General features: G+C 45.4%; 1 protein-coding gene across 3 annotated transcripts in view; it reads right to left on the bottom strand.

The window, feature by feature from the left end:
• Positions 1 to 3,035: 3,035 nt before the first annotated feature.
• Positions 3,036 to 21,751, bottom strand: part of MTRF1L (mitochondrial translation release factor 1 like) — a 165,629-nt gene continuing 146,913 nt past the window's right edge. For all 3 annotated transcript variants that reach the window (XM_063917851.1, XM_063917850.1, XM_063917852.1), the window contains exons 3-5: positions 11,063 to 11,153; positions 10,561 to 10,734; positions 3,036 to 3,983 (exon numbers count right to left, since the gene is read on the bottom strand). In XM_063917851.1, coding sequence (XP_063773921.1) covers positions 3,732 to 3,983; positions 10,561 to 10,734; positions 11,063 to 11,153 — 517 coding nt within the window. In that variant the 3' untranslated portion in view covers positions 3,036 to 3,731. The remainder of the gene's footprint in view (positions 3,984 to 10,560; positions 10,735 to 11,062; positions 11,154 to 21,751) is intronic.

The raw sequence follows: 21,751 nt of genomic DNA, 5'->3' as shown, positions 1-21,751 counted from the left end.
ACGGCGAGGGGGAGACGTCTCGAACTCCAGCTTGTATCCCTGAGATACCACTTGTAGAACCCAGAGATCCACCTGTGAGCGAACCCACTGGTCGCTGAAGTTCCGGAGACGGGCCCCCACCGCACCTGGCTCCACATGTGGAGCCCCAGCGTCATGTGGTGGACTTAGTGGAAGCAGGGGAGGATTTTTGTTCTTGGGAACTGGCTGTATGGTGCAGCTTTTTCCCTCTACCCCTGCCTCTGGGCAGAAAGGACGCACCTCTAACCCGCTTGCCTTTCTGAGGCCGAAAGGACTGTACTTGATAATACGGTGCTTTCTTAGGCTGTGAGGGAACCCGAGGTAAAAAAGTCGACTTCCCAGCTGTTGCTGTGGATACGAGGTCCGAAAGACCGTCCCCAAACAATTCCTCACCCTTATAAGGCAAAATTTCCATGTGCCTTTTAGAATCAGCATCACCTGTCCACTGCAGAGTCCATAATACTCTCCTGGCAGAAATGGACATTGCATTAATTCTAGATGCCAGCCGGCAAATGTCCCTCTGTGCATCTCTCATATAGAAGACTACGTCTTTAATATGCTCTATAATTAGCAATATAGTGTCCCTGTCAAGGGAATCAATGTTATCAGACAGGGAATCAGACCACGCTGCTGCAGCACTACACATCCATGCTGAAGCAATAGCAGGTCTCAGTATAGTACCTGAGTGTGTATACACAGACTTCAGGACAGCCTCCTGCTTTCTATCTGCAGGCTCCTTTAAGGCGGCCGTATCCTGAGAAGGCAGTGCCACCTTTTTTGATAAGCGTGTGAGCGCTTTGTCCACCTTAGGGGATGTTTCCCAGCGTAACCTATCCGTTGGCGGGAAAGGGTACGCCATTAGTAACCGCTTAGAAATTACTAGTTTCTTATCTTCTTCTTCACACAATCCATTTAACTCATCAGATGGGGGAAAAGTCACTGGCTGCTTTTTCTCCCCAAACATAATACCCTTTTTTGTGGTAACCGGGTTAATGTCAGAAATGTGCAACACATTTTTCATTGCCGTAATCATGCATCGGATGGCCCTAGTGGATTGTATATTTGTCTCATCCTCGTCGACACTGGAGTCAGACTCCGTGTCGACATCTGTGTCTGCCATCTGAGGTAGCGGGCGTTTTTGAGCCCCTGACGGCCTCTGAGATGCCTGGGCAGGCGCGGGCTGAGATGCCGGCTGTCCCAAAGCTGCGTCATCGAACCTTTTATGCAAGGAGTTGACACTGTCTGTTAATACCTTCCATATATCCATCCACTCAGGTGTCGGCCCCGCAGGGGGCGACATCACACTTATCGGCACCTGCTCCGCCTCCACGTAAGCGTCCTCATCAAACATGTCGACACAGCCGTACCGACACACCGCACACACAGGGAATGCTCTGACTGAGGACAGGACCCCACAAAGTCCTTTGGGGAGACAGAGAGTATGCCAGCACACACCAGAGCGCTATATAACAGAGGGATATACACTATACACAAAGTGAATTTTCCCCCTATAGCTGCTTATATCACAATTTGCGCCTAAATTTATGTGCCCCCCCTCTCTTTTTTTACCCTTTCTGTAGTGTATACTGCAGGGGAGAGCCTGGGGAGCGTCCTTCCAGCGGAGCTGTAAAGAGAAAATGGCGCTGGCTGCGCTGAGGGAGATAGCCCCGCCCCTTCAACGGCAGGCTTCTCCCGCTTTTTATAACGTTAATGGCGGGGGTTTCTGCACATATACAGTGTTAAACACTGTATTATGTGCTTTTTATTGCCAAAATGTATATTAATTGCAGCCCAGGGCGCCCCCCCCCCCAGCGCCCTGCACCCACCAGTGACCGGAGCGTGTGGTGTGCTGTGGGAGCAATGGCGCACAGCTGCAGTGCTGTGCGCTACCTTATTGAAGACCGAAGTCTTCAGCCGCCGTTTTCTGGCTCTGCAAGGGGGACGGCGGCGCGGCTCCGGACGATCGAGGTCGGGCCCTGTGTTCGATCCCTCTGGAGCTAATGGTGTCCAGTAGCCTAGAAGCACAAGCTAGCTGCAAGCAGGTAGGTTTGCTTCTCTCCCCTAAGTCCCACATAGCAGTGAGTCTGTTGCCAGCAGATCTCACTGAAAATAAAAAACCTAACAAATACTTTTCTTTTAGTGAACTCAGGAGAGCCCACTAAGTGCATCCAGCTCAGGCCGGGCACAGATTCTAACTGAGGTCTGGAGGAGGGGCATAGAGGGAGGAGCCAGTGCACACCAGATGTAGTACCTAATCTTTTCTTTAAAGAAGTGCCCAGTCTCCTGCGGAGCCCGTCTATTCCCCATGCATCCTCAAGGACGTTAGAGAAAATAATTTTATTTATATAGCGCTCTTTCTCCAAACAGAACTCAAGGCGCCATGGTAATACCATACTTGTGTTTTTATTTTTAAAGAACTCTCCATTTTCCTATCACTGGGTTGTCTTATGTTGAAGAGGAATTGTAGTTTTTATCACTAATCACTAAATATACATGTTCTAGGTCCAGGTTTTAAATATCCACGGCTCAGCACAAATGGTTAAATCAAATTGACTGAGGTACTAAATAAAAGTCACCTGTGGCCGAGCATGGACATACTTAAAACCTATACCATTTGGGTGCCTGAAAGACAGCGTTAGGGAACCTCTGGACTAGTAGAAGCAGCCCTCGAAACACCCCCTCCGCTTTCCGATATTTTTCTTCATGATCACCAATACCTTACTACCTTATCTATACACATTTGAGATCGCTTTTAGTGTTAACATACAGTATGCCGACTGATACGGCACCTAGTTTCATTTGAGGTACATTTAAGTCATGGAACACAGGAAGTGAAGTAAGAGACTACTGGAAATAAAAAAAATATTAAGCCCTATAAAATAACCCCGCCCAGGAAAAAAAAAAAAAAAAAAAAAAAAAAAAAAAGGACCTTTTCCTCATGATTAACAATTCCTGACTACTGTACTAATATACATTTAAGACATCACTTTGTTAATTGAAAGCAGACTGCTAAGGAATTACATTTGTAATAATTTATTTAACATAGTGCAAATAAAATCCTGCACACGTACGTACTGATGGAGAATAAAAAAATAACAGACATACATTTAAAAATATTTACAGCCATGTACAAAATTTGATTGTTCTATTCATTTCTAAAAATGGAAACAAATGTTTTGAAATACTGTGTAAAAATAACTGTCTTTAGAAGAAAAGAAAAAAAAGACAACTATGGAAACCATTACATATTTACAAAATGCCTAAAAACACTTTTCAATATAATATTTTGGTAAAAATGAAATGGATAGGGAGAATCCAGTAACTTAAAACCAATTAAAAGGCAAACGGTTTCCACTTTGCACAGTAACTCATTGCAACCACACAATGGTCAAACCCCTCCATAAGTAGCAATGACATAACTACATACTTTTAAGAACCTCATTAATATAACAAACATTAGAAAATTAAGGCACTGTCCCTCACATAACAAATTAATAAATGTAGTTAATTGCTGTAGAACCCAGATATTAGCAGCGGTTGATGTGCAAAATCTAGATTACAGAGAAGTTTGTCCATTATATGTGAACTATATTTTTGCTAAGAGATTAAATTATACTCCCAAATCTCCTTTAAAAAAAATAAAATTATATAGGGTTGCTATTTTGCTGGTCCCATTTCAGTTAAATATATTTGTTCAGTCTTTTCTTTACAAGTTACAGCCGACGCAGATTTTGTTTGCTCTTTTTACTCCCAGGAAGAGTGTCCGATAAATATCTGTGATTCCGAGATCTGATGTTCACACAATCTTTGGAAAAGTGAAATTCACAGTTGCAAAGTGTACAGAAGTCCAACTGACAACTTTCCCGGGTGCAAATTGCTCTGTGTAGTAAGGAATCATACTTTGAAGGAGAGCCACAGTCTCTACACACTTTAAGGCTTTGGTCATTAATCAGCGTTTTTCCAACCTAAGACAAATAGAAGAAAAAAGTTGCCATTATTAAAATATTAAACAAATGGTCAACATTACTAGAAAATGCACTTCAAGCAAATACTATTAGATTATTATCCTTTGTTTATATGGCGCCACAAGGGTTCAGCAGCGCCCAATTACAGAGAACATATGCACATAATCAAAACAGGAAAACAGTGATTTACAGTTGAAGACAATATAGGACAAGTACAGGGTAACTAAGCATAACTACACTAGTAAACAACATAGAGATAACTTCCAATGTGGCCACAAAACTGCAGGATATGGGCAGTTGAGGATAATCAAAGTAAGAAAAGGATAAGTACATGAGGGAAGAGGGTCCTACTCGTGAGAGCTTACATTCTAAGGGATGACTGACATTACATTTTCATTTTTTATTTAAAATAGTGTTACGGGATCTAAAAAAAAAAAAAGAAAAGAAAAAAAAAATCTGTAAAGGCCTATACAGGGGACTTTCATATTGACTAAATAAAGGCCATACACACTAGAAGATTTTGAGTTCAAAGCAGCTCACTTTTGGCATTTTGAGCTCAAAATCTACTGGTGTGTATGGGCGGGTGATGAGCGCTGATGCGTACTCCCGCATCACCAGCAGCAAGGTGGGCAATTGTGTGTTTTGCCCACCTCGCTCATCCATCGTTGTTCAGTGTGTATGGCGCAAGCCATGATGGATGAACTGTCATCATACTCTGGCGCTACCTCAGCGGTCCCTCCTCACTCTCACCCCAAGCCACTCACGAAGCAGCCGCAGCCGGCAGACCAGCCCCACAACTCACGGAGGAGGAGCAGCAGCACGATGAACAGGATAGAGCGCTGCAGTGACCAGGTATCCACTGGCCACCAATGATAACAGAATGTAGGCCAGTAATATATACATTGCTGGCAGAGGCCAGCAATGTACAGTGGGGATTTAAAGTTTGGGCACCCCAGGCAAAAATTCATTTTAATGTGCAAAAAGAAGCCAAGGAAAGATAGAAAAAATCTCCAAAAGGCATCAAATTACAGAGTAGACATTCTTATAACATGTCAAAAAAAATTGATTTTATTTCCATCATTTACACTTTCAAAAGAACAGAAAACATAAAATGGCGTCTGCAAAAGTTTGGGAACCCTGCAGAGTTAATACCTTGTACTGCCCCCTTTGGCAAGTATCACAGCATGTAAACGCTTTTTGTAGCCAGCCAAGAGTCTTTCAATTCTTGTTTGAGGTATCTTCGCCCATTCTTCCTTACAAAAGTCTTCCAGTTCTTTGAGATTCCTGGGCTGTTTGTGACGCACTGCTCTTTTAAGGTCTATCCATAGATTTTCAATCATGTTGAGGTCAGGAGATTGTGAAGGCCATGGCAAAACCTTCAGTTTATGCCTCTTGATGTAATCCACCATGGATTTTGAGGTGTGTTTAGGATCATTATCCATTTGTAGAAGCCAGCCTCTCTTTAACTTCAGCTTTTTCACAGATGGCATCAAGTTAGCGTCCAAAATTTGCTGGAATCTTATTGAATCCATTTTTCCTTCTACTCGTGAAATGTTCCCTGTGCCACTGGCTGCAATACAATCCCAAAGCATGATTGATCCACCCCCATGCTTAACAGTTGGATAGAGGTTCTTTTCATTAAATTCTGTGCCCTTCCTTCTCCAAACGTACCTTTGCTCATTCCGGCCAAAAAGTTCTATTTTAACCTCATCGGTCCACAGAACTTTATTCCAAAATGCATCAGGCTTGTCTATTTGTTCATTTGCAAACTTCAAATGCTGATTTTTGTGGTGAGGATGTAGAAGAGGTTTTTTTCTGATGACTCTTCCATGAAGACCATATTTGTACAATTATCTCTTTATAGTCGAATAGTGTACCACAACTCCAGTGTCTGCCAGATCTTCCTGGAGGGATCGTGCAGTCAAACGTGGATATTGACTTGCTTTTCTCACAATCCTGCGAGCTGTTCTGTCTGATGTTTGTCTTGGTCTTCCAGATCTTGCTTTAACTTCCACTGTTCCTGATGACTGCCATTTCTTAATTACATTCCGAACAGAGGATATGGGCATCTGATAACGCTTTGCTATTTTCTTATAGACTTCTCCTGCTTTGTGAGAGTCAACTATTCTCATTTTCAGTGTTCTACACAACTACTTAGAGGAACCCATGGTGCTGATTGTTGGAGCAAGGTCAGATGAGTCTGAGCTTTTTAAACCTTTGAGATTGACATCACCTGATCTTTCCAGACGATGAATGAGAACAATCCATGACAATGCCAGGTCTCAGCTGTCCAAAGGGGGCAGTACAAGGTATTAACTCTGCAGGGTGCCCAAAGTTTTGCAGACGCCATTTATTGTTTTCTGTTCTTTTGAAAGTGTAAATGATGGAAATAAAATCAAACTTTTTTTGACATGTTATAAGAATGTCTAATCTGTAATTTGATGCCTTTTGGAAATTTTTCCATCTTTCCTTGGCTTCTTTTTGCACATTAAAATGAATTTTTGCCTGGGGTGCCCAAACTTTCAATCCCCACTGTATATATTACTGGCACCACTGCCCACCAATGAATATGTATGCCAATAATATATACTTTGCTGGCAGAGGCCAGCAATGTATATGTTCTCACACCACTGCCCAACAATGTTTATGTATAACATATACATAACATATAAATTGTATATAAATTGCAAGCAGCAGTCCCCCTTTTTACACATTACGGCAGCAGAGTACCCCTTTCTACATACTACGGCAGCAAAGTCGTAAAATGGCCTCTGCTCCCACTCTTTAGGGTAGGGCCACATATAGCGGGAGGGAGGTTGTGTGTGCACAAGGATGCTGCAGAACACGATACGGCCAGTGACACATGGGATTTCAATGTTACACAGTGCAGCACAGTAGCACTGTGTGAACACACACATTGAAATGTAGGTGTTCTTAATGAAATCCCGCTGTCCCGTCATCCGGCACGACCGCAGCATGCTGCGGTTGGATCTGGCAGCGACGGAACTGCCACACGTGTGGACGCCTTCATGGGCGCCCATGTGCAGTCTCCTTCCAGCCAAGCACTTGGCCGCTATGTGTGGCCCTACCCTTGGCGATGATGGCTGAACGAATTCAAAAAGAATCCCTTGGAATTCAAACCCAGCCCATTATGTAAATAGCTTCTGTAATGAAAGATTTTCAGCAAAGTCTTTCGCCTCCTAAAAATAATCTTGTTCTTTGGGAAAATCGCTCAATAAGTATGCACTACTTTGGGTGATAGATATATATTTTCAGAGATAAGACATTGTTACCCTAATGCACACTGAGTGAAAAATAATACTACATAATCAGATACCACCTAGTATTAGGGACCCCCAGTGACGGAGACGCCTTGCCGATCGGCCTGGGGGGCTTAACCCTATATCTGCAGATATACGCAACTAAGATCTCATTATCTGATTATTATGTAGTAGTATTTTTCACTCAGTGTGCATTAGGGATAACAATGTTTTTTCTTACACAGAATTACCCTTCCCTTTTAGCACCTGAATGACATCACAATCTGATTGAACAGCTTGCCAATAAATGTGCATATTTTTCAGAGATGTTGTCAAAGTCTTTTGAAATGAAAATCTCCTAGTCTGTATGGGCCTAAAGGGCGGTATTCACTTCTTTTCTTTCAGTCCCATGCCGGCAGCCAGTCAATTGTTTGTGCAGACAGGCGCGACATCATAATTTCAGTTTAAATGATGGGGGTGGCAATCTGAAATGCACAAAGTGACCCATTTGGGTGCCCAAACGTGACTTTTCGCAACCGCACACATTAGTTTAGTGGCTTTAAGCAGCTAAACCCTACTGCTATGGGCGCAATAACAAGAATCAATTGAATATGCAGTTAACAGACTTTTTCCCTTTGCTTCATAAAAACTTTTGTCCAAGTCAAAGGTTTTAGAAGGGTAGTCTGTTATTGGATGGTTATAGGATTTCTCCAACTTGATAGGGCATGCAAGCACTGAGAACACATACTTTGAAGCCAATTTCAGTTGCCAATTATTGTCTTGGTTGCATAGAGACGTTGACATCGAACAGTTAGACTGGGTGGAGGAAATATTTGGCCCATAAAATGTTCATAGCAGACAAAAAAAAAAAAAAAAAGATGCATTTTTTTTATACCAAAGAATTGTTGTTATACAGTATTCATTTCAAATTCATGCTCTCATCCTTCAGTACTGCCCTTTCCCTTGCTAAACAATCATACTTCAAAATCCTCATTTCTACACAGTCTTCCAACCCCCGGCGACTCTTTGCCACTGTTAACTCCCTCCTCTGCCCACCACCACCTCCTCTCCCTTCCTCATTGTCTGCTCTTGACTTAGCCACTTATTTCACATCCAAGATTGACTCCATACGTCAGGATATCACTTCCCACCAGACCAGCAACCACCCATCCCTTGCCACCCCTCCCCTTCCCTCTTACCAACTCTGACATCTTTCTCCCATGTATCTGGTGAGGAAGTCATGGCTCTCATCCGTTCCTCCCCCCCCACAACCTCCCCGCTCGACCCTATCCCCTCCCACCTCCTCCGTTACCTCTCCCCTTCTGCCTGTTCCCATCTTGCCCACCTTCTCAATCTCTCCCTTTCATCAGGCACTGTCCCCTCTGCCTTCAAGCATGCTCTTGTCTCCCCTATTCTTAAAAAACCTACCCTTGATCCTAACACTCTCTCCAACTATCGACCCATCTCTCTCCTCCCCTTTGCCTCCAAACTTCTTGAGCGTATTGTCTATAACCGCCTCACTGCCTTTCTTTCCTCTCACTCACTGCTTGACCCATTCCAGTCTGGTTTCCGTTCTCTCCACTCCACTGAAACTGCCCTCACAAAAGTCTGCAATGACCTCCATGCAGCCAAATCTAAGGGCCACTACTCTCTGCTTATTCTTCTTGACCTCTCTGCTGCTTTTGACACTGTGGACCATCCTCTCCTTCTGCAAATCCTTCACTCTCTTGGTCTGCGTGATACTGCCCTCTCCTGGCTGTCCTCCTACCTCTCTGATCGTTCCTTCTCTGTCTCCTCTCATGATGCTACCTCCCCCCCACTTCCACTAACTGTTGGTGTCCCCCAAGGCTCTGTTCTTGGTCCTCTCCTTTTCTCTCTCTATACGTCCTCTTTAGGTGAACTCATTAGTTCTTTCAACTTCCAATATCACCTCTATGCTGATGACACTCAAATCTACCTCTCCTCCCCTGATCTCTCCACGGCTCTCCTCACTCGTACCTCAAACTGTCTTTCTGCTATCTCTTCCTGGATGTCTCAGCGCTTTCTTAAACTCAACATGTCTAAGACTGAGCTGATCATCTTCCCACCCTCCCGCACAGCCTCACCTCCCACAATCTCATTATCCATTGATGGCACAACTATCTCCCCTAGCCCCCAAGTACGCCGTCTTGGCGTAATCCTTGACTCCTCCCTCTCCTTCAAACCACACATTCAGCACCTCTCACAAACCTGTCATTTTCATCTCAAAAACATTTCTAGAATCAGACCTTTTCTCACACAGGATGCCACTAAGATCATTATTCACTCACTGATTATTTCCAGACTGGACTACTGTAATCTCCTCTTAACTGGTCTCCCTGACAATCACCTCTCTCCACTCCAATCTATCCTCAATGCTGCTGCCCGGCTCATCTTCCTCACCAAACGCACTACGTCGACCTCCCCCCTCCTACAGGCCCTCCACTGGCTTCCCTTCCCTTTCAGAATCCAATTCAAACTTCTCACACTCACTTACAAAGCACTCACCCACTCCTCTCCCATCTACATCTCTGACCTTATCTCCCTTTACTCTCCCACCCGTCCTCTTCGCTCTGCTAATGCACGCCGTCTCTCCTGTCTTCTGATTACTTCCTCCCACTCCTATCTCCAAGATTTTTCACGTGCTGCTCCATTTCTCTGGAATTCTTTACCTCTCCCCCTCAGACTCTCCACCTCTCTACAAAACTTCAAACGGGCTCTTAAGACCCATTTCTTTACCAAACCTAGCCAAATCTCAACATAACCCTCTGTTCCACGCTCTCTATGTACCCCATCTGTGTCATCCCTGTCTGTCTACCCCTCCCCTTAGAATGTAAGCTCTCACGAGTAGGGCCCTCTTCCCTCATGTGCTTATACTTTTCTTACTTTAATAATCCTCAACTGCCCAGATCCCACAGTTTTTTGACCACCTGGAACTTATCTCTATGTATACTGGTGTAGTTATGCTTAGTTGCCCTGTACTTGTCCTATATTGTATTCAACTGTAAGTCACTGTTTTCCTATTTTTTATGTGCATTTGTACTCTGTAATCGGGCGCTGCGGAACCCTTGTGGCGCCATATAAATAAAGGATAATAATAATAATAATAATAAATTCAACATCCCAGCCAGGTTCCAAGACATAGGCAACTTACGTAGAGGGTATTGTTACTACACAGTGATAGGCATGTCTAGGTAATTGCTACCTTATGTGCCTAAGTAGTAATTGGATGAGCATCTCAGAAACATGAAGTTTAAAGTGAATTCTCGCTTGTGCAATTATGTCTTTAACAGACTTACTTCATTAAATTCAGAGAGGCGACTGCATGGGATTGCTTGCTTGTTTTTCTTGTTACTTTTCTTCTTAGAAACACTAAACAGTGCACTGGCTACCTTCTGTACTGGGGCAAGGGGTAATCTAAACAAAGAAGAGTCACGTGTTGCTGCAAACTCAGATTTCCTTGCTTCTTTTTCCTGTGTAAGACAATAAGGAAATTACACAGTGCCATAAAAGAAGAAAAATGTGTGTATATGTATATATATATATATATATATATATATATATATATATATATATATATATATATATATATATATATATATAAATAAATAAATAAAACAACTGACATTATCAAAATTATTTACCATGGTGGGCCAAATTATGGTGGTTTGTCAAAGCAATGTGATGAAAGCACCTAGGCCCATAAACTAGGGGACAAGTACTGAAATATTTTGCCTGAAAGTCAAGAACAAACAAACACACCAGTTGAAGAAATGTTACACCAAAGAAAGAATTACTTACACATATTTCTTTATGGCACTGTTTATACACACTGTAAGCACAGTTATCCCTCTGTAAGATTTTTCTCCATGTTGTGCTCACACTGATGACACTGTAAAACAAATAGTGGTTTATTGAAAAACAAACAATGGGCATGCAAAGATATATAGATATTAGAACAGAAATAAATAAATATATATGTATATATTTTTTTTTTTTAATTATGGCTCACACTTTCACCAAATAAATAAAATAAAAAAGTCCCAGTCAAATAGGGTTATACTGTGAGCCATAGGATAGCAATTGGAGACTCACCACCCATACAACAGGATGCAGCTTTCAACTAATTTCCACCCGCCCCTAACAGTGCAGCCGCATATTTCACAGATACGCCTTTCAGATTATATATATATATATATATATATATATATATATATATATATATATATATATATATATATATGGAAGTGACATTTATGTGGCATGTGGGAGTGGTCTGTTGCCATAAGGCAGGACTAATTGGCATAAGAGGCATGTGGGCTGGTCTGATGGAGATCTATTTGGCATCTAAGGGTCACTTGGCTTGTGTAACAGCATGGGGAAGTCCGACAGAAGGAACATGTGGCAAGTCTGATTGGCACATAGAGGATTTAACATAAATCCCTGAATTACAGTGGACCCTGAAAAATAGTGACCTAAAATCCCAAATTTTCTTCATGATGGGTCCCATGGGGGCACCTAATTCTGCGTGATCATTGGACATTTATATACATAAGAACAACAATTAAAAATAATTCTATCACTTGGACATAAATGTAACAATAACAACCTCCTTCACACCAGCCCTGACAAAAATAAATGTAAACGGTCGATTCAATTAGACTAACCTCGCAAGTCTATGTGGATATAGGCCTCACTTACAGTACCTCTGAACTCACTGATCTTAGTCTTCAGCCCCATGGGGCAGCATAGAAAAATAGGATTTTAATTACCTACCGGTAAATCCTTTTCTTGTAGTCCATAAGGGATATTGGGGAGACTTAGTACGATGGGGGGGATAGACGGGGTACAAAGGAGCAGATGCACTTTAAAATTTCTTCACTGGGTGTGCTGGCCACTCTATGCCCCTTCCCACAGGTAGTTATAGGTAAAATAGTGCCCGAAGGAGAAAGGACATATGAGAAAAGGAACATAACAAGGAGTGGTGAGATTTATACACCAGCACACCACTAACATATAACAACCAGCAACGGCTGGTAACAACAACAACAACAACAACAACAACAACAACAACAGCAGCAGAACAGGTAACCACATAAAAGAGAACCTGCAGAAGTGTCAACGCACTGAGGCGGGCGCCCACTTTCCCTTATGGACTATGAGAAAAATAAGAATTTACTTACCGATAATTCTATTTCTCGGAGTCCGTAGTGGATGCTGGGGTTCCTGAAAGGACCATGGGGAATAGCGGCTCCGCAGGAGACAGGGCACAAAAAAGTAAAGCTTTTACCAGATCAGGTGGTGTGCACTGGCTCCTCCCCCTATGACCCTCCTCCAGACTCCAGTTAGGTACTGTGCCCGGACGAGCGTACACAATAAGGGAGGCAATTTGAATCCCGGGTAAGACTCATACCAGCCACACCAATCACACCGTACAACTTGTGATCTAAACCCAGTTAACAGTATGATAACAGAAAGAGCCTCTTAAAGATGGCTCCTTAACAATATAACCCGAATTTGTTAACAATAACTATGTACAGTATTGCAGATAATCCGCACTTGGGATGGGCGCCCAGCATCCACTACGGACTCCGAGAAATAGAATTATCGGTAAGTAAATTCTTATTTTCTCTATCGTCCTAAGTGGATGCTGGGGTTCCTGAAAGGACCATGGGGATTATACCAAAGCTCCCAAACGGGCGGGAGAGTGCGGATGACTCTGCAGCACCGAATGAGAGAATTCCAAGTCCTCTTTTGCCAGGGTATCAAATTTGTAGAATTTTACAAACGTGTTTTCCCCCGACCACGTAGCTGCTCGGCAGAATTGTAATGCCGAGACCCCTCGGGCAGCCGCCCAAGATGAGCCCACCTTCCTTGTGGAATGGGCCTTAACAGATTTAGGCTGTGGCAGGCCTGCCACAGAATGAGCAAGTTGAATTGTGTTACAAATCCAACGAGCAATCGTCTGCTTAGAAGCAGGGGCACCCAACTTGTTGGGTGCATATAGTATCAACAGCGGGTCAGATTTTCTGACTTCAGCCGTCCTTGAAATGTATATTTTTAAGGCTCTGACAACGTCCAACAACTTGGAGTCCTCCAAGTCGCCAGTGGCCGCAGGCACCACAATAGGTTGGTTCAGGTGAAACGCTGATACCACCTTAGGGAGAAAATGCGGACGAGTCCTCAGTTCTGCCCTATCCGAATGGAAGATTAGATAAGGGCTTTTATAAGATAAAGCCGCCAATTCAGATACTTTCCTGGCGGAAGCCAGGGCCAGTAACATAGTCACTTTCCATGTGAGATATTTAAAATCCACCTTATTCAATGGTTCAAACCAATGGGATTTGAGGAAATCTAAAACTACATTTAGATCCCACGGTGCCACCGGAGGCACCACAGGAGGCTGTATATGCAGTACTCCTTTAACAAAAGTCTGTACCTCAGGAACTGAGGCCAATTCTTTTTGGAAGAATATTGACAGGGCCGAAATTTGAACCTTAATAGATCTCAATTTGAGACCCATAGACAATCCTGATTGTAGGAAATGTAGGAAACGACCCAGTTGAAATTCCTCCGTCGGAACACTCCGATCCTCGCACCACGCGACATATTTTCGCCAAATGCGGTGATAATGTTTCGCGGTGACTTCCTTCCTTGCCTTAATCAAGGTAGGAATGACTTCTTCTGGAATGCCTTTCCCTTTTAGGATCTGGCGTTCAACCGCCATGCCGTCAAACGCAGCCGCGGTAAGTCTTGAAAGAGACAGGGACCCTGTTGTAGCAGGTCCCTTCTCAGAAGTAGAGGGCACGGGTCGTCCGTGACCAACTCTTGAAGTTCCGGGTACCAAGTCCTTCTTGGCCAATCCGGAGCCACTAGTATTGTTCTTACTCCTCTTCACCGTATAATCTTCAATACCGTTGGTATGAGAGGCAGAGGAGGAAACACATATACTGATTTGTACACCCAAGGTGTTACCAGTGCGTCCACAGCTATTGCCTGTGGATCTCTTGACCTGGCGCAATACTTGTCCAGTTTCTTGTTGAGGCGAGACGCCATCATGTCTACCATTGGTCTTTCCCAACAGTTTATTAGCATGTGGAAGACTTCTGGATGAAGACCCCCCTCTCCCGGGTGAATATCGTGTCTGCTGAGGAAGTCTGCTTCCCAGTTGTCCACGCCCGGGAAGAACACTGCTGACAGTGCTATTACGTGATTCTCCGCCCAGCGAAGAATCTTGGCAGCTTCTGCCATTGCACTCCTGCTTCTTGTGCCGCCCTGTCTGTTTACATGGGCGACCGCCGTGATGTTGTCCGACTGAATCAACACCGGTTTTCCTTGCAGGAGTGGTTCCGCCTGGCTTAGAGCATTTTAGATTGCTCTTAGTACCAGAATGTTTATGTGAAGAGACTTTTCCAGGTTCGTCCATACCCCCTGGAAGTTTCTTCCTTGTGTGACTGCTCCCCAACCTCTCAGGCTGGCGTCCGTGGTCACCAGGATCAAATCCTGTATGCCGAATCTGCGGCCCTCCAATAGATGAGCCTTTTGCAACCACCACAGAAGATATACCCTTGTCCTTGGCGACAGGGTTATTCGCAGGTGCATCTGAGGATGCGACCCTGACCATTTGTCCAACAGATCCCTTTGGAAAATTCTTGCATGGAATCTGCCGAATGGAATTGCTTCGTAAAAAGCCACCATTTTTCCCAGGACTCTTGTGCATTGATATACAGACACCTTTCCTGGTTTTAGGAGGTTCCTGACAGGTCGGATAACTCCTTGGCTTTTTCCTCGGGAAGAAAAACCTTTTTCTGAACCGTGTCCAGAATCATCCCTAGGAACAGCAGACGTATCGTCGGAAAACAGCTGCGATTCTTGGAATATTTAGAATCCAGTCGTGCCGTCGAAGAACTACTTTAGATAGTGCTCTTCCGACCTCCAACTGTTCTCTGGAACTTGCCCTTTTTAGGTCGTGCAAGTAAGGGATAATTTAGATGCCTTTTTTCTTTGAAGAAACATCTTTTCGGCCATTACCTTGGTAAAAAGGCCCGGGGTGCCGTGGATAATTCAAACGGCATCGTCTGAAACTGATATTGACAGTTCTGTACCACGAACCAGAGGTACCCTTGATGAGAAGGACAAAATTTGGACATGGAGGTAATCCTTGATGTCCAGGGACACCATATAGTCCCCTTTTTTCCGGTTCGCTATCACTGCTCTGAGTGACTTTATCTCGATTTGAACCTTTTATGTAAGTGTTCAAAACATTTTAGATTTAGACTATGTGTCACCAAGCCGTCTGGCTTCAGTACCACAATATAGTGTGGAAAAATAATACCCTTTTCCTTGTCGTAGGAGGGGTACTTTGATTATCACCTGCTGGATATACAGCTTGTGAATTGTTTCCAATGCTGCCTCCCTGTCGGAGGGAGCCGTTGGTAAAGCAGACTTCAGGAACCTGCGAGGAGAAGATGTCTCGACTCTCCAATCTTTACCCCTGGGATAATACTCGTACGATCTAGGGGTCAACTTGCGAGCGATCCCACTGCGCCCTGAGACTCTTGAGACTACCCCCCCCCATACTTTTTAGGATATTTTTCCAGCTTCCTATCAGCTGGCTCCTTGAGGGCGGCCGTATCTGGAGACGGTAACGCCACTTGATAAGCGTGTGAGCGCCTTATCACCCTAAGGGGTGTTTCCCAACGTACCCTAATTTCTGGCGGGAAAGGGTATAACGCCAATATTTGCTATCGGGGTAACCCTACGCATCATCACACACTTCATTTTATTTTATCTGATTCAGGAAAAACTACAGGTAGTTTTTTCACTCCCACATAATACCCTTTCTTGTGGTACTTGTAGTATCAGAAACACGTAACACCTCCTTCATTGCCCTTAACGTGTGGCCCTAATGAGAAATACGTTTGTTTATTCACCGTCGACACTGTATTCAGTGTCCGTGTCTGTGTCGACCGACTGAGGTAAATGGGCGTTTTTAAAACCCCTGACGGTGTTTCTGAGACGCCTGGACCGGTCCTAATAGATTGTCGGCCGTCTCATGTCGTCAACCGACCTTGCAGCGTGTTGACATTCTCACGTAATTCTCTAAATAAGCCATCCATTCCGGTGTCGACTCCCTAGAGAGTGACATCACCATTACAGGCAATTTCTCCGCCTCCTCACCAACATCGTCCTCATACATGTCGACACACACGTACCGACACACAGCACACACACCGGGAATGCTCTGACAGAGGACAGGACCCACTAGCCCTTTGGGGAGACAGAGGGAGAGTCTGCCAGCACACACCAAAAACGCTATAATTATATAGGGACAACCTTATATAAGTGTTTCTCCCTTATAGCATCTTTTATATATATACAATATCGCCAAAATCAGTGCCCCCCCTCTCTGTTTTAACCCTGTTTCTGTAGTGCAGTGCAGGGGAGAGCCTGGGAGCCTTCTCTCCAGCTTTTCTGTGAGAGAAAATGGCGCTGTGTGCTGAGGAGATAGGCCCCGCCCCTTTTACGGCGGGCTCGTCTCCCGCTATTTTTGAAGTTAGGCAGGGGTTAAATATCTCCATATAGCCTCTGTGGGCTATATGTGAGGTATTTTTTGCCTCTAATAAGGTTTTTATTTGCCTCTCAGAGCGCCCCCCCCAGCGCTCTGCACCCTCAGTGACTGTTGTGTGAAGTGTGCTGAGAGGAAAATGGCGCACAGCTGCAGTGCTGTGCGCTACCTTTAGAAGACTGCAGGAGTCTTCAGCCGCCGATTCTGGACCTCTTCTGTCTTCAGCATCTGCAAGGGGGCCGGCGGCGCGGCTCCGGTGACCATCCAGGCTGTACCTGTGATCGTCCCTCTGGAGCTTGATGTCCAGTAGCCAAGAAGCCAATCCATCCTGCACGCAGGTGAGTTGACTCCTTCTCCCCTCAGTCCCTCGCTGCAGTGATCCTGTTGCCAGCAGGAATCACTGTAACATAAAAAACCTAGCTAAACTTTCTCTAAGCAGCTCTTTAGGAGAGCCACCTAGATTGCACCCTTCTCGGCCGGGCACAAAAATCTAACTGGAGTCTGGAGGAGGGTCATAGGGGGAGGAGCCAGTGCACACCACCTGATCTGGTAAAAGCTTTACTTTTTTGTGCCCTGTCTCCTGCGGAGCCGCTATTCCCCATGGTCCTTTCAGGAACCCCAGCATCCACTTAGGACGATAGAGAAAGGATTTACCGGTAGGTAATTAAAAATATTTTCTCTATCATCCGTAAGGGATATTGGGGAGAGACTTAGTACGATGGGGACGTCCCAAAGCTTCCAGAATGGGCAGGAACATGTGGAGACATCTGCAACACCACCTGTCTAAACTGGGTATCCTCTTAGGCCAGAGTCTCAAACCTTACTTCAAACGTGTTCTCTCTCGACCAGGTAGTAGCTTGGCATAGTTGCAAGGCCAAGACTCCACGGGCAGCCACCCAGGAAGAGCCCAGTGATCTTATAGAATGGGCTTTCAGAGACTTAGGAACAGGTAAGGCTGCAGACACATAGGCCTGTTGGATAGTAAGCCAACGAGCAATGGACTGCTTTGAAGCAGGACAACCATTCTTCTGTGCATCATAGAGCACGAACAAGTCTTTCTGATCTGAGCTGTCCGCTTGACATAGATCTTCAAAGCTCACACAGCATCCAATGCCTCCGGAGGAACAGAAGCGTCAGAACTAGATGGAACAATAGGTTGATTCAGGTGAAACGCAGAGACAACCTGACAGGGGCTGCTGCCTAGTCCTGAGCTCCCCTCTGTCCTCGTAAAAGACCAAGTATGGACTTTTACACGATAAAGCTCCCAATTCTGAGACAAGTCTAGCAGAAGCCAGGGCCAGTAAGATCAGTCTTCACGTGAGGTACGTTTTCTAACCCAAGCAGAGGTTCAAACCAGAAGGACTGTAGAATTTCCAACACCACATTCAAATCCCATGGTGCCGTAGGCGGCACAAAAGGAGGTTGTATGTGGAGTACCCCATGCAAGAAGGTCTGAACTTTTGGCAACAGTGCCAATTTCTTCTGGAAGAAAATTGAGAGCCATTAGCCACACCAGCCTGCAGGACACGTAAGAAACGTCCAAAGTGGATACGTGAGTGCCTCGCACCAGGAGACATATCTTCTCCAGATATGATAGTGTGTTGATGTCACAGGTTTCCTGTCCTGAACCATGATAACAATAAACTTTTTGGAAAGGCCTTTGTGAGCTAGGATGTTCCGCTCAACCTCCATGCCGTCAAACGAAGACATCATAAATCCGGGTAGACGAACAGTCCTTGTTGAAGATCTCTTCTTAGTGGTAGAGGCCAAGGGTCTTCGACGGACAAGTCAAGAAGATCCGCGTACCACGCCCTCCGAGGCCAATCCGCAGCAATCAGAATTGCCTGGACTCCTTGATTTTTGAGTTGCTGGAGCAACATAATCGGGTAGACCAGCCAGTATGGCCAAGGCGAAGACAGTGCATCTACTGCCATCGCCTGAGTGTCCCTGGTTCGTGAGCAATACCAGGGAAGCTTCTTGTTGAGTCGGGAAGCCATCATGTCTATTTGTGGGAAGCCCCACCTGGCGATCTGCTGAAACACCTGATAGTGGAACCCCCACTCTCCCGGGTAGAGATTGCAACGACTCGGGAAGTCCGCTTCCCAGTTATCCACTCCCGGCACGAAGATTGCCGACATTGCTCTTTCATTTCTTTCTGCCCAGAGGAGTATCTTTGACACCTCTCGCATGCAGGCTCTGTTTTCTGTCACTTCTTGCCAATTGATTTACGCCACTGCTGTGGCGCTGTCAGGATCGCGTGATCCTTGAGCAGAGGAGAGGCCTGAAGCAGAGCATTGTAGATCACCCAAAGTTCCAGAATGTTAATCGGAAGGAGGGTGTCACAACTGAGGGCCTGAGCTGACGGAAGGCAGCCTCAGTTGTAGGGGCTGAGATGTACCGGAACCTGGGAGGTTGTATCAGACCCCTGGACATGTAAGTAACATGAAGAGAAACCGCCAGAAGGCGTGACCACGACAACTTGAGTAAAAGTCAATGATAGTTATTTATGACAAACTCCATGCATCACAGTAGCAGTAAAAAGTAACAAAAATCAGCAGAGAAATAATAATACAGTTCCTGGGTACTACAGGGTGGCAGGGGCCACAGAGCTCTGGTGGTATGAGACAGTTCTTATTATCTGCAAGTTGGAAAGTCCTTACCAGGCTCAACTGTAGCAATGAGGAAAGCCCAGGGTCGTACCAGCTGGTGTTCCAGGGAAAGCTGGACAGCTGTAGATAAAATGCTGCTGTGGGTACTGGTTAGAACCAGACAGGTGTTGGCACGGAGTGGATACTGGCTGGAACCAGTTAAATAATAAATAAAGCTTGAGAGCGATGCAATGTAGATGAAATGTAGAATTTGAGAGCGGAGAAATAATAATACCGGTGGAGAGTGGTAAACTGCAGAAAGGACACCGGCCCTTTAAGAGAAGCTGTACACTGCTGGAAGCTGAGCTGGAAGCAGGTGATGTTGTAGCTGGAAACAGGTGAGTCCAGAATGGATCGGAGAGTCAGGCTACACCGCAGATGGAATGCTGGTGCGGGTCTCTATAGCAGAAGTCTGGAGACAGGAGCTGGAACCTGAAAGACATTCACAGAAGAGAGACAAACTGGAACTAGGTTTGACAACCAAAGCACTGACGCCTTCCTTGCTCAGGCACAACCTATTTATACCTGCAGCAAGGAAGGCATTGGCTAGGCAATTATGCAAATTAATAATACTGACAACGGATTGGTAGGAATGATCAGCTGACAGAATCCAAGATGGCTGCGCCCATGCAGACACTTGGAGGGAAGTTTGGATTGTAATCCATGTGGTCTGGAAAACAGTAATGGCGGCGCCGGCCACCGGAGACAGGAGACACCAGGCTGACAGATGCACATCCGACCACGCGGACACAGCGGAGGCCGCGGCTGACGTAACCGCCACTCTGAATGCAGAAGCTCAGGGACGGCGGCGGAGGCCGCGGGAGACGCCATGCCAGATGTATAAGGCATTACTGTGACTGCGTCCAGAGAGACAGGAGAGGATGCGGGAATGTGCACATCAGGATAACAGATGGGATCCGGTCCTGGAGCGCTGAGCCAGCCTTAGGAGGCATCTGATAGGTAAGAAATGGCGTCCAGATACCCGGATCGTGACAGCGGGCTTCGTGGACTGACCACCTGCCCTGGAACTGCGCCCCTTGGGTGACAGTTCTCCATCCTCACAGATTCACACCAGTCGCGAGGAGGATCCAATCCTAAATCCCAAAATTCCAGCCTTCCAGGAGAATGGAAGACTGCATCCACCACAGGAGGGAAACCCTGGCCTGGGATGAAAGCCTTATCATCCAGTGCATCTGTAGATGTGATCCAGACCATTTGCTCAGGAGATCCAATTGAGATTTTCTGGCATGGTACCTTCCATGTTGGATTGCCTTGTATGAGGCAATCATCTTCCCCAACAATCTTATGTAGAGATGGATAGATATGCAAACAGGTCAGAGCACCATGCGGACCATCTCCTGAAGTGTTCTCGCTTTGTCCTCCGGAAGGAACAGCTTCAGGGCCACAGTATCCAGTAACATTCCAAGGAACAGGAGCTGCTGAGTTGACTCCAGATGGAACTGCTGTAAATTGAGAATCCACCCATGGTGTGACAGTAGTTGGATAGTGCGGTCGATATGGAGCAATAAAAGCTTTTATCAGATCCAGGTAAGGGACAACATTGACCCCCTGGACCCGGATCATCATCTCCACCATTACCTTTGTGAATACCCTTGGAGGTGTGGACAGGCCGAATAGCAGTGCCTGGAACTGATCGTTCAGCAGGGCAAACCTCTGATAAGCCTGATGAGGTGGCCAAATAGGAATATAAAAAGGTAGGCGTCCTTGATATCCAAGGAAACCATGAATTCCTGTTCTTCCAGGCCCGCAATCACTGCTCAAGGATTACATTTTGAACTTGGAAACCTTTAGGCAAGGGGTCAAGGACTTTAGATTTAAAATGGGCCTTACCGAACTGTCCGGCTTCGGTACCACAAAAAGGTTGTAGTAATAACCCCTGCCTCGTTGTGGTATTGCCACTGGAACAATGACGTGGGACTGGACCAACTTTTGGATGGCCTGTTGCAACGCAACCTGTGTATCCTCCAAAGCTGGTAAGCTTGATTTGAAAAAGCGTTGGGGAGGAGCCCCGTCGAACTCCAGCTTGTAGCCCTGAGAATTGAGGTCCCTGACCCAGGTATCCTGGCAGGAAACCTCCCACACGCGGCTGAAGTGACGCAGTCGAGCTCCCACCTCGAAAACCCCTTGGGGTGGGTGGGCACAGTCATGCTGAGGACTTAGTGGAAGCAGAACTGGTGCGCTGTTCCTGAGAACTGTTGTTTGCAGGTCTTTTTGTCTTAGCTCTGGTGCCTCTACTCGCATTGGAGGCACCCC

Source organism: Pseudophryne corroboree, chromosome 4 (assembly GCF_028390025.1).
Source record: "Pseudophryne corroboree isolate aPseCor3 chromosome 4, aPseCor3.hap2, whole genome shotgun sequence".
Taxonomy (NCBI): Eukaryota; Metazoa; Chordata; class Amphibia; order Anura; family Myobatrachidae; genus Pseudophryne; species Pseudophryne corroboree.
This window is presented reverse-complemented; position numbering and strand designations above follow the sequence as displayed.